General features: G+C 36.7%; 2 protein-coding genes across 2 annotated transcripts; both read right to left on the reverse strand.

The window, feature by feature from the left end:
• Positions 1–102: 102 nt before the first annotated feature.
• On the reverse strand, positions 103–3,587 carry carnmt1 (carnosine N-methyltransferase 1). Its single transcript, XM_043238900.1, has 8 exons — positions 3,412–3,587; positions 2,988–3,183; positions 2,658–2,824; positions 1,461–1,601; positions 1,176–1,354; positions 970–1,083; positions 789–892; positions 103–700 (listed from the first exon to the last, which is right to left on the reverse strand). Exons 1-8 carry the CDS (start codon positions 3,558–3,560, stop codon positions 524–526), a joined length of 1,227 nt encoding a protein of 408 aa, XP_043094835.1. The 5' UTR covers positions 3,561–3,587; the 3' UTR covers positions 103–523.
• Positions 3,588–7,726: 4,139 nt separating this feature from the next.
• Positions 7,727–9,763, reverse strand: LOC122345081 (fucosyltransferase 7). The gene is made up of 2 exons (XM_043238902.1): positions 9,648–9,763; positions 7,727–9,169 (listed from the first exon to the last, which is right to left on the reverse strand). Exons 1-2 carry the CDS (start codon positions 9,728–9,730, stop codon positions 8,107–8,109), a joined length of 1,146 nt encoding a protein of 381 aa, XP_043094837.1. The 5' UTR covers positions 9,731–9,763; the 3' UTR covers positions 7,727–8,106.
• Positions 9,764–13,911: the final 4,148 nt, after the last annotated feature.

The following is a 13,911-nucleotide window of genomic DNA, read 5'->3' on the forward strand; positions in this document are numbered from 1 at the left end:
AAAAACTCAAACGCTTACAATAACTAATTACGTATATGAATATATATCATTGATTGTGAAAAGTTTATTTGAGCATATGTACAAGATCATGAAAAAATCTGCTAAGTTTAAAACAACTTTATTTCAACGCTGCCAGCTACTACAATTGCGATGGTCAACATATTTCATTGTGCAAGATCCAGAGCGGACTCATATTCACACTGCGAATACGATTTTGATCATAGAAACTCTGAAGATGTAAACGACTACAAGAAAACACTGAAATGTATATATGGAGTGATAAGCGGCAATTAAAACGTTGTGATCCAGCACCCAAAACCTGAGGAATATGAATGCAAAGCGAAGCACCAAAACATAACATTTTTTTTTGGTAAATATCTGAGACAATTTAGCATATCGTAAAGCTCCAGTCTTTTTGTATCACCAGAAATATGCTATAATGCTGGCATTCATGATTAAAAACATCAGTTTATTATTGGGCCGTTCGTCTGTGAATTCATCCAGAGCGTCACCTTTTCAAATGTCATGTTGACTTTTTTGTCTGTGAAGAATCCTCAGTCTGACCGTCTTTAGTTGTCTGATCTCCATTGCTCAGCTGTTCTGTAGGTTTTCGTACGATAAAAAAGACACAGTCATAAAGGTACTTGAGCATGGAGCGGTCATTCTCTGTGTACGTGCTGGGAACAGACTCTCTCTCCAACTGTGGAAATAAATACGGTCATATAATAATTTAAAATAAATTTAAAAAAAGCTATGAGGGCAAAAAAAAAAAACGTTTAGCTATTTACCTCCAGGACAAATCCATATTTGAAAATGACAGCCTTTATTTCTTCATAGCTCAACTCAATGGACAATTCATTGGCGATATTCTCATAGTGGTACAGAAGTGGACCTTTGAGAACAAATACAATATGCTTTCAAACTTTACATTTGACTCAAAAAATGATTACGCATGAATTTGTGACTTACCCAAATTTATCCAGACGCCACCAGGTTTTAGAATATTCCAGATGGTTTCAATATAATCAAGAACATTGTGGGCAGTGTCAATGAAGAAACAAGTAGCAACGCAATCCCACGTTTCTGTATGAAAGAACAATCTTTCCCTGTTATTTAATGTTAATGCCATTTAAGTGCAAATTACAGTTCTGTTCATTAAAACAGACAAAACTCACCATGCTCACTGTATACTTCCTGGAAGTCTCCTGCTACCATAGAGAAGTCGGAGTCTTCTGGGAGACTCTGTGGATTGACATCGGGAAAGGACACTGGTCTTGTCTGATCTGAGGACATTTTGTTATTACTGAACTGGTGAATCCAGGGATATAGTGTCAGTGCATTTTCCTTATCGCACCTGAGAGACAAAATAGCAGTTAGTGTCCTCATAAATGCAGATGTCATAACTATTCTAAATTCATGTGTGCACTACCCTAGATAGATACATGTATCCTAGAATGTACCTGTTCAGAACAAAATTAGAGGAGAAGAGCATGAAGAAACTCCACTCGTTGCCTTGGCACGAATAGCCCAGGTGAGCGATTTCCCACGCAAGCCGCCCCAGACCTGCCCCTGGCACCAACACTTTGACTTGAGAGACGTCACTGAAGAGAGAAATATTACAGCGATTACAAATGTAGAGATGTATTTATAACATGTACCGCATACATTTACTTGAAATAGAAACCTTTTGTAACATTATACATATCTTTACTATCACCTTTGATCATTTTGTCCTTGATGAACATTTAAGGGAAAAAAAACCAAACAAACAAACTTTTGAATGGCTGTGTATCCACTGATCTCTAACAGAGAAATGGATTACTCATGACTTCATGAAAAGCAAAGCTACTGCACCATCATATTGCTATTCCCTAGTATTCCTATAAAATGAATAGGAAACTGTACAATTGTAATGAGAAAACATTACCTAACGAGTCGAAAAGTCAAATGCTCCAAGCAAGTAAACGGCAATTTATTTAAAGTCATTTACATTTATATAGTTAATAAATCACAGCTTTCAGTTCGACACGGACAATGAGAAACGTTTCTTGAGCGCCTCAAAATGATTTATGAAAGATTGTGAGACAAAAAGGCTGGGGTTAAGTTTGCTAAAAAAACAAACATCTTTGTCATTACATGTATAAACCACATTTAAAAAAAATATTTAAATAGAAAACATAAATTTCATTTAATAATTAGTGCTGTTGAATGATTAAATCACAAAAGTTTTTGTTTGCCTAATGTGTGTGTGAGATAATACACACAATATACAACTCTAAAATATTTAAGTTTGCCTCCCTTTGAACTGGTTGTCTTTAAAATACAAATCTCGTGTAATCCCAGGTTATCAGAAGAACATTTAAAATTGGAATATATGTATTTATAAACACACAGTCCTTTCTGGATTACAATTCGCCATCACAATGATACATTTAACTCTAGCTGCTGTAAGAAAAGGCTGTAAATGAGCGGCCTCCTGCAGGATCGTCACATGAAATGTCTAGTAGCCGTAATGACGCAGTGTCGTGCTCAAATTTTCTGCGTAAACCTACCCATGCCACTCAAATTAGAAAACATTATTATAAACTGTTGCAAATCGGTTAGGCAATAGTTTTGAAGTGTGACTGTTTTTTGAATGATTCGTTTAGTATATTTACCACTGGTCAGGAGGAAATAATCTCTGGATCTCCTCTACAATAGGTTTATAACAGCTGTCCCTCTCTGCTTTTCCTGCTTCACTCCAGTCACGAACAAACTGCTTTAAAGTTGACTTCAGCTTGTCCATGTCAAAAGTGGAGGAAGGCCGTACTTTCCTTGGGTCCCCCTTTGAAAACGCAAGAAAAAACATTATAGAATCACGGACTAACTACAATTAACTAAAGAAAATACAAGTCACACTTTCTATATTCACAACAAAATGAAAAAAAAAAATAAAAAAATCACAACATTATTAATTGTAAGACCTACAGCCACTGATTGCCACCTACATCCTGTCCATATTCCATGTTCTCAAACATATGGAGGCAGTTGTGCACTATGGCCTGCAGCACCTCATGGTTTCGGTCGATACAGTAGCGAATCTTGTTCAGATTGGGAATGAAATTTGTCAGGAGCTGCTGGTGGCGATCTGGAAGGCATCGGAACTGCCGCTCGGCTCGATTCACTCGTTCGTGAACGTGAATTCTGAACACATGGAAGACGAAACGATATTGAGGACAGAGGAAAAAGTTAATTGAAAGAAATTAGGTTTAATGGTCCGGTGCATTATTTGAACATGCAAATCAAAATGTATAAAGCAGTAGGGTCGCTAAATTTCATTTTAAATATTATAGCTCGAATAAAGAACAGTTGCTCAGCTTTTGTTGGTGTGGAGCAGGTGAGTCTTTGGTACTCGGGCAATGAAGTGTTTACCTGTAGTATTTAAAAGCGTTGATCACGTTCCAGAAATGTTGTCTCTCTAATCGCGCATCTTCCTCGGGGGAACATTTATTCCTCTCTCGGTAGTTATAAAAAACCTCTGGCTTGGACGCTGCTACTGTTCCAGCCGTGCTGTCAGCCATTGCTGTACACTGCAGGCATAAGTAATCGACAATCAACAACATAACTGAGTACAGGGAAGATAATGGAACCCGCACAGTCGATTCGTGGGTTCGTCGCTTGACACTACAAGTTATTTTTGTCTATAGCCTGCAAATGTGTGTGTTGCATATGTTAATAGCAGATTAAGAGACACTGTCAATGCCACGTATTTTATTGCCAATACACATTTAAAATGTTCCCTTTTGGAGCAGCTTTCCTTGCAGTGCCCTTTTTAATGCAACGTCTTTATGCAGAGGTTATGCAGTGATCTATTACTTTGACAGTAATAAAAATGAGCATATTCCCATGCAAACCTGGATGAATATATATATATATATATATATATATATATATATATATATATATATATATATATATATATATATATATATATAGGTATGATGGAGAGGGCTGTGTGTGTGTGTGTGTGTGTGTGTGTGTGTGTGTGTGTGTGTGTATTTATATATATAACAAAAACTGGATGCAGCCAACGTTGCAGGCAGTAGTTGGAACAATAAAACAGATTTGACATTTTCTACAATTCAAAACAAATAACTTTATTTTCTGTATTTTCTACAAAAATACTTGTAGTGTGGCAGAACTATTTTTAACAGGACAGGCATTGAGAGAACTATATTAATGTATCTTAATTTTGGTAATATCACAATAGATATAAGTATTATATAGTTCACAGTCTTTGTAACATGTTTTAGGAATGCATTTCTAACATTTATAGTGTGTTTACAAACAATTCTCAACATTGAATTAACACAGTCTTATCTAGCTATGTAATAATGCACTTATACAGCAAAGTAATTAATGAAAATGATACCATTCAGCCCCTCCCAGGGTCAACAGGTTTCTACCCAGCAACAGTGAATATTACATGGAGGAAAAACAAACAGGTGCACCACGAAAAAGTGGAGACAAGAGAAACTTAAAAAATATAGATGAAACCTTCCAGAGGTCTAAGTTTTAAGAAAGAAGAGTGGAAGAGGAAGCATTAGACCTGTGTGGTGCAACACAAGAGACATTCAGAAGATTCTAACAGAGGGTGAGATCATTAGCAACCGGAGTAAGTAAAATGAACAGCCACGTTTGTGAATTTCTGTTAATTATTTGTTGTAAAATTCTGTGCTCTCTTTCTGTGTGTTTGTGTGTTTTATATAAAATCAAAAATCCTTGGAGTGACACTTGGAATAGGCATCATTTTAATTTTTCATCGTTGTGATTGTGTTTAGTCATTAAAAACTGCCGGAAATGGAAAACTAGTAAGACCACATCTTTATCAAATGACAATCTTACACCATATTTCTACATTATATTTGCCATTAAACATTACTACAATAATCATTTACCATTGTTATTTGTATTGGTATTTATTTTATTGAGCAATTTGTTTTTTACAAAGTTTTTTTTTTTGCACATTTTTAGACACGTTGAATGAGACAGTAGGAAAGAGGAACAACACTGAACTGACCATAAACAATTATAATATGTGTCAATAAAGACCAAACAATATTGAAACCATACGAGATACTGGCTGATATCGAAGGCACCAAATATTACATTTTTTTTATTGAATTTACTGGCCACATGGTTGCCAGTAATTCACTGTTTTTCTACCGTTTTGTGCTGTAAACTTTTTATTAAATTTAATGCTGTTACATCATTAATTATTTAAACCCCACAACACAATGCTCAGTTATAACACTTATAACGCACACTAAAGAGTGTTAGAGTAAAGTTAATAAGATAACTCTGTGATTATTTAAGTGATGATTGAGCAGTAGTAATGAACAGCTACTGTTAACAAGCAGAATCATTAAAGAAAAGAGAAGCAAAATAAATAAAACTATAATAAAGCAGGCATTATGATTATACAACTCCTAAATCAGCATTACAGCTTCACACATTACTAACCAGACTGACTGTCATGAACTGTGCCTCTGTGGCTCTCTCCGACGGCCACCAGAGGGAACCCTTCCCAGAATATTAGCCCTCAGAACTCCATTTCCCATCATGCTGTTTCTCACCCCTGATTACCTGCCCTGGTGTACCTCATTAGACTGCTATATAAGCTGCTATATAAGACTGTGAAGTCTTTTCTTGGTGCTGGCTGGTAGTACTAAGTGTTTGTTCTATGGTTGTCTTCCTGTGTTTGACCTTGCTCTGTGTTTTGGTTTCTCTGATTGTTTGCTGCCCACCCATTGACCTATTGCCTGTGTACCTCGACTCTGGCTCTGTCTGCCTGCCTCGACCGTTGCCTAACTGTGTTTTCAACTCTGCCTGCCCTGTGATATTTCTGTCATTGTTACCAACCCTTGCCTGTTTGAATATATTGAATATTAAAGAGCACGCGAATGGATCCGAACGCTTCTGACTCCTCATTAAGCTGACATTGTTTCTTTCAGACATTTTCACCAAAATCGAAACATATCATCTTCAGACCATGCTGATAAAAAGTGGATTTCGTGACAGTTTTTGCATAACACAGCAATTAATTTGAGTCATAATACCAAAAGGTTTTTTCTGTGCTGGTAACCGGGGTGAGATTCCTATGCTGATTCTTGATGTCTGTGTGTATGTCTAAACAATGCGGTAGCCAAGGTTTTGTGCATAAGATGTCTTAATATTTTTGAGAATATTCATAACATATATCATAAATAACATTAAACTAACAAAAAACCACACTATGTCACTAAAGTTTACCCACTGAATGAGATCAGAGAAGCAGGCCACTTCATGATGACAACAATCCATAAAAAATGTACTTTTGTGTAAAAATGTATTAAAAATTTTTCTGGCCTTTTTTGCTACAAGAAATGTGCTTCATAAACGCAGTTAAAATCTAGTGTTAAAAAGTCAAGTGTCAAGAGCGCAACTAAAGTAAATGCTGATCACCACAATGTCAGGTCAAATAAAACGTTTTCTAAATGCCTATTAATTTTCTAAGATTTTTTTATGGGTGTATGACAGGAATGAAGTGAGCAACTGTTACTCAGAATGAAAAAAAAGGATTTTACTGTCAGCATGGCTGTTTTTTTTACATCAGTTTTTTTTTACAGTGCAAGGTGCATAAAAAGAAAACCACAGAAACAGCCAGTTGAAAATAACTCATTGTTAAAGAGGATGTAATGCCACTTTCATCCCTTTCCGAGCATCAATTACAAATTGCATTTGCCACATCAATCTTTTGCTATGTAACATCAGTTATGCCATCGGGGTTTTCAAATCAGCACATCAAGAGATGAGAAGTTGTTCAGAGCACTAACCGTTACATACTGTCTTGATTTTGCAACAGTCCAAATTAAAACAATGTCAGTAGTTCTTAAAAGCACAGAAGGCTAGCTGTGAAGACAGAGACATGAGTTGATCACAGATCGTAGATAGCATGAAATCAATTTAGTTTTAGAGAAGTGACTAATCTGATGTGATTGTGTAAACGTGTGGGACACTTAATCATTACTTTGCTAGGTTTCACTCACAACTTTGCTTAGTTTTATTCAAATGAAAAAAGCTCAACGGTTGAAATAACTATAGAGTGCACTGCTATTTTTATCTACCACTCTCTTTCACACAACCACCTCTGGAAAATATATAAAAACCACTCTAAAATATTCAGAAGGTTTCTTGAGTGGGACTCTTATCTTTATGCACCAGAGCAACTTTGTAGAATATCGTAGTGTTCATATACATCACAAGTAATATTTAGCACAGGAAGTTATGCAAATATTTTTTTTTAAATAAAACAGGATGAATTCAATCTAAAATGTTAATAATTGACAATCCTCTTAGATTGATGTGCAAAATCTGGCAATAAAGTTTCATTAACATATGCTTAACATAAACTACTATATTAAAGCATAGACCTTGCAAAGACTCATAGAGTCCCTGATCCTCCAAGTGTGTGCTTAATCAAGGATAAACAGTACTAACGTTTATAAAGAAAGAACCACAAAGCAGAACCATAAGGCTACAAATGAAAGCACAACCGTTTTTAACTGATTTTTAGCCTGGCATGCACATACATACCACGCAATGGTGCAAGAACGAGCTGGCATGACTCATTTTAGCTTTCTGTGGGCAAAATTCTGGGGTTTTTCAAGGTGTGGCAATCTTAAAAATTGTTTAACACAGGAAACCATAAGTGTGAAATTATGTTTTATTATTTTACTTTTTTTACCAATCAGTTAACTTGACAAAAAAAAGATAAATGGCCTTCAAGCTGTATTGATGAAACTTTAGGAGGACTAAATCGGAAGGGCGTTCCTCCACACATAGAGTGTACACAAATATATATAGTAACATAATCTGTTTAAAACAGGGTTGTAACGAGAAGCAAAATGCTATTGTTTAAATATTAATTAAGCAACATTGTAAGAAAAAAATATATATAATTGACTATCGCGTTTTGACAACCCTGGTCAGGTTTCAATTACATTTAACTGCACTTGCAAAAATAAGGCGATATTATTATTTGAAAAATCCACACGTTTAAATAAAAAAAGTCCTGTAAAAAGTCAGTTACTTGTTGACCCAGCTGTACAGATCATTGTACACTTTCTTATGCTTAGAGAGCTGGTCATAAAACATGCAAATATTACAGAGTCTCTCTCTCCAGTCTGTGTACATTCTAACATTATAATAATTGTGCCATCTAAAATAGGACTCGTAACGCTCTCTGTCAGCAGCCACTTGACTTAAGAAATTAGCCAGCGCCTTAATGCTGCTGAAGTCATTCACATGGATGAACGACTCTGGTGGAATTGATAGTTCATAAATGCTCCTGGGTGGTCCGAGCACCACCGGCACACTCCCCGCCTGAAGGGAGTTTCGCCACAGCTTCTCCGTGATATAGTCTGTGGATAACGAGTTCTCGAAGGCAAGGTAAAAGTAACAACGAGATATTGTGGAAAGCAGCTTTTTGTTTGAGAGCGGCCGATTGGACCACAGACCGTATGCTTCTATTTGTTTTGATGGAATGTGTTTCTTCAGCTGCTGGAAAATTTGTGAGCGACTATGATTGGCTTTGTATTTGCTGACCACCCAGCAAACTAGGCAGTCGCTCTTCTTCGGAATAACGTACGTGACATTAGTCCTTTTAGAAACAAGCTCTCCGTATGGCATGAAGACGTCAGCGTCACGGCGATAACTCATCGTCCAGTTGAACAAATTGTTGTAGCTGCTGAGGTTGCGATTGTTCATAGGAGGTTCCAGTGATAACCAAAGCCACTTCTGCATTGGTGGACGCGTTAGGTGGAGAGGCAGTTTGGACTGGCCAGTCCAGAGCTCGAAGTGATGGAAGACTACAACATCTGCCTGAGCGAAAAGGGATTGCTTATCCTCCAGAAAGCATCTAGGGATTTGATATTTATCCATACAGACCCCTCTCTCCAGTTTGTAGCGAACTCCGAAAGGCCAGTGCCACAGGAGGATGGTGATGTTGTCCTCTGGGCGTTTAGATCCACTGGTTTCAATCTGATTTAAGAGCAGCATGGTTTTACTCCAGGATAAGAAATTGTAGAGCAGCACAAAGCCAAACAGACAAAAGAGGACACAAGTCTGTTTTTTCATTAATCGCATAGTACTGTAAATACAAATTGGTCAGATGGTCACAGCAGGGTTATTATAGGCTAGATAACTTATGAAATGTTGTGTTTGATAAAAGAAACCATACAGATAGCAAAGTTACTAAAATTTGAATGAAATCTGAAAATGTAAAAATAAAATAATATATATAAAAAAATTAAGAGAATAAATCAACTATTTTTCTTAGAATAGTGACTAAAATGATAGAGTATGATGATGTGAACAAGTAAGACTTAATCATCACTTTGCATTTTAGTCAAAACCTTGCATTGGTTAGTAAAACAACTGCATAAATACCAAAGCAGACTGTAATCAATATACCACACACTGCCATTTTAATTGAAAAATATTTATTATTCCCAGTAATCTATCCAAAATCTGTCCAAATGTGTAAAAAATATTTCTGTTTATTATTTCAGTCATTTTTATAATTGTAGTTTTTTAACATAACAGGCAGAATCAAAACATGCACTTGCCTAGAGTTGAGAGTCCAGAAACAACATGAAAATCCTTGGCGGTTGGTTTGTATAAAAGCCACTGCTTTAAGTGTCAGTGACATATAAACCAAACGTGTATCCGGTTTGGCCCCGCCTGTTGGCAGACAACTTCACAATTTGGACACATTGAATCAAGTGTTGTGCAATGATTCACCTTGCATGTTTAGAGGCCACACCTCTTTCATCACAGAACAAGCCAGATTGACTATATTATGTTATATAGACTGTATAAGATCCCATTTACATTTAAAAACAATTGACAAAAAGCACAACATTTGTAATTCACCAAGTTATAAAAATAGTTTTTAAATAGTCTTTTCTGTTATATAGTAAAAGATCTTGAAGGAAGGGTGAAAAAAATGTTGCTATTGCACCCTTTTCCTTTTTCATTTCCTGTTGTGGACAAGTGTTGGAGTGCAAAAACCACTTTCCACTCTCCAAAAAATCTGCTCTCCAACCAGCGCTGCTCTCCGCAGCACAAATGCTGTTTGCAGACTTACTGTTTTTACTTGTGACAATATTATGAATATTATGTTGTAACGTGGTCAGTTGTAATACTGTTAGTTTTGCAAGTCAGATAAGAGTTTGTTGATGTTAATATCATACACTGCCATTATATTTCTGAACGTACAGAAGTAACACTGTAGATTCTTTGACCATATATATATATAGTGTGACGAGGGTTAAAAATACAATATGTTGTTTGTTACTTTAAAATGTTACTATTTTGTTCTGCAGTAAAATGCTTGCATAAATTAATGTGTTTTACTTTTGCAAACTCTTATATCTCCTACTTATGTAAGCCTCTTTACTTGATGGAGGGAACGGAGACGCTATGTCATAACAATAGACTGGGGTTGTTGGCTAGTGGTATTTGCATCCCAAACCATTGGGACCATACAGGCAAGGGTTCTCAGGACAACATAACAGCTAGTCAGCCCAAACTCAAGGCAATCTTTGCTCATCGAAAATTAAGTCCAGCCAGGAGGACAGAGAAATCCCAGCAGGGCATTAGGAGTGACCTAGAGGGATTTAACCTCCTGGCACCTCTCAGGAACATCACAATGAGATTGTGTTTTGGCTAGAGGGAATGGCTCGATTGCATTCTTTGCCGGGCATGTGGCGAGGTGGTGCAGTCTCTTGGCCCGCTGGAAATGGGGGGTGCTGTGGACGAGAGGCAACCAAAGGATTCTCTGCCCGACCCTCCTCTGGGGGAAGGAGTGATACTTTCCCCATCATCTCCTGAAGAGCAGTCTCTCGCCTCTCTAGGCCTCACCTCTCTGGTTCGGTACCACCCTCATGCCTCGTGCCTTGGCTTGGTGGACCTACAGGATCATCATGGCATGCAGGGCAGAGATAGCTTGACCAGCGGCACTGTAGGCCTTAGCAGCTCAAGAAGGGAACCGGAGTGGGGATGAAACTAGTGGAGAAGCTTTCACTGTCACCCTCAGATCACCCAAAGTACTAGCTGGCGGTCCTTTACCCGAGGTTGAGAGACTGGGATAGGTGGCAGCAGAAGGTTTTCCTCCACCCTAAGGATAGAGAGGTGAGATTTACATTACTCTCAGGGGCATAGACTTGGAATGAGGACATGTACCCTCCACGCATTCTCAGCATCCTGGATACCCAGACACTGCAGACAACGCTAGTGACCATCATTGGAAGTCAGCTAACGACTAGACTCAAGAGGACACTGCCAAAACAGCATCTTCAAAAAGACTTGAATCTACAGTGTTCAGAAACTGCTCTTTTAGATGAAACACCAGGGGAATCGCTGACAGAACAGGGACACTGCTTTATTAGTGAGCCGTGCGTAGCAAGCAAACATGCAGTCGCTTGGCTCCGATGCAAAAATCTGATTACTGGCTGCATTTTTTGCCTATTTATACCTGTATTTTCTCTTAATCAGAGTGAATCAGGGCTCCAAGCAAGACATAACTTATAGTGACAGACAGATAGGAAACTGCATATTATATGCATGCCAAACATACACAGTAAAGTTTCATTTTTGCGTATTAATAGCACAAGTTTGAGTTTTATTTGCCGTACTATTTATAAGTGGTTTTATGAGACTGCAGGCTGGATTGTTTAGTAGTACAAGTGCATGTAAGATTTATTTCTAGTAGACAAATTTAGAATTTTTTTGTCAAAATGACTTACAATTACAAAAAAGTTACTTACAAAAATGACTTTTTTTTTTTTTTATTTTTAGCACCTCAGCTAGTGCATGTCTATTCAAATATTAGCTGTAGCTCTTTTTTTGTGCTATTGGATCTTAGCGCTGCATTCGACACTATCGACCACAATATTCTCTTGAATAGACTAGAAAATTATGTTGACATAAGAGGAAGTGTCTTAGCATGGTTCAAATCTGAACAAGTGAAATATAGAGTACCGCAAGGCTCAGTACTCAGTACTCAGTACTCAGTAACACTTCTGTTAATATAACCCAGAGGTAGCATGTAAAGTAAAAAAAAGTAAAAGTGTTAGCTTTCACTGTTATGCTGATGATACTTAGATCTATGTTCTCTACGTGGCCAGGTGAAACACACCAAATAACAGAATAAATAGTCGATAAAAAAACTGGATGATGAGTAATTTCTTAATGCTAAATTCTGAAAAAACTATTGTAGACTATTGTAATGCTTCATTGGGTGGTTATTCTGCATGCTTGATAAGCAAACTTCAGCTGGTCCAAAAAACAATAGCTAGAGTCCTAGCTAGCCCAGTTCTGTCAACACTGCACTGGCTCCATCAAACATCAGATGGATTTTAAAATCTTGTTTATTACTTATAAAGCCCTGAAGGTTTAGCGCCTCAGTACTTTAGCGAGCTCTTATCACATTATAGTCCTCCAATTCCGCTGCATTCTCAAAACACTAGCCAGGCAGCAGATCTTTTTCCTATGTAGCCCCCAACTCTAGAACAATCTATCTAACACTGTTCGGGAGGCAGACACGCTCTGTTAGTTTAAATCTAGATTAAAGACCCATTTCTTTATCCTGGGCTACGCATAACACACTAATACGCTTCTATTATTCAAATCCATCAACCATAATCGCGAACATGGCCCATACCGTACAATGTGCTTGTTACATCGTAAAAAGAATGGCATCTACGCTAATATTAGTCTGTTTCTTTATTATTCTGTTTATCAGTATCCAGATCTTTGTATCCAGATCAGATGATGGATAAGCACCAAGAGATGACCTTCATCAAAGACCAAAACACCTAGATGAGCACCTCTGGCTATGCTTAGTTGGGGACGCTTAATTTCTAGTGATTATATTCAATTTGATTATATAGACTGCATTTAATGCATTTCATAAAAACTTTAATCTTGTCATTATACATTACTATCACTCTAATCTATTTGATGGTGTTCAGTTCTTTGACACAATCTGTATTTTTAAAGCGTTATATAAATATATAAAAATTGATTGACAGTCACTCAAAATCTTTTAATTTGTATACTAAACAGATTCAGAGATGTCTATTGCCATTGAATCATTCACTCATTCATTAAAACACTAAATCAACCGTTTTCTCAGCTTTATTGCCAAATGTGAAAACACAAAAGGAATTTTGACGTTTCCAGTCAGTGGAATAACACAATAAAGCTAATAATATAATACAAACAATTAAAATGGAGATGGGCACCTCACAATACAACACCTCATAAATCATGTTAATAGTAATAATCAGTATATCATTATGGCCCCCCACCCCCCCGGTATTCTTATAAAATACTATAAGAATACCATAGTCTTTGCTATTCTTAAGCCTGCCTGTAAGATTCATTCACCTAATTGATTAATTAACTCAATGTAACTTAAAATTAAAGCAGCTATATTCAATTCACTAATTAAAACATAATAATAACAATAATAACAATAATAATAATAATAATAATAATAATAATTATAATAATTATTATAATTATAATAATAAATACGTGGTAGTTTGACTTGTGCTTATTTGCTAAAGTTACTGTAAAACTGACCCTAAGGTAGACTACTTTTAAGTACTTAAAAAAAAAAATCTGCAATTTGCAAAATACACAACAAAAAAAAGAACAATAAATGCTGAAATAGAAAAGGTTTGGGGGCTTGCATTATTGATTTGGAGAGGAAGGGTTAGAACCTCTGCTCTAAAATAAGTATAATCCTTCAGTTGCCCCACAACATCTGGGCTTGATTCGTGTGTGTTGGTTACTACGAACGTGTTTATTATAAACTATGTC

This window comes from Puntigrus tetrazona, chromosome 5 (assembly GCF_018831695.1).
Source record: "Puntigrus tetrazona isolate hp1 chromosome 5, ASM1883169v1, whole genome shotgun sequence".
NCBI lineage: Eukaryota > Metazoa > Chordata > Actinopteri > Cypriniformes > Cyprinidae > Puntigrus > Puntigrus tetrazona.

Coding starts and splice junctions, on each gene's coding strand:
- carnmt1 (XM_043238900.1), bottom strand. CDS start 3,560: ATGGCTGACAGCACGGCTGGAACAGTAGCAGCGTCCAAGCCAGAGGTT. Junction 2,825..2,987: donor ACATGGAATATGGACAGGAT/GTAGGTGGCAAT, acceptor GCGTTTTCAAAG/GGGGACCCAAGGAAAGTACG. Junction 1,602..2,657: donor TTATTTCCTCCTGACCAGTG/GTAAATATACTA, acceptor TTCTCTCTTCAG/TGACGTCTCTCAAGTCAAAG.
- LOC122345081 (XM_043238902.1), bottom strand. CDS start 9,730: ATGTCACTGACACTTAAAGCAGTGGCTTTTATACAAACCAACCGCCAA. Junction 9,170..9,647: donor TTCTGGACTCTCAACTCTAG/GCAAGTGCATGT, acceptor TTGTATTTACAG/TACTATGCGATTAATGAAAA.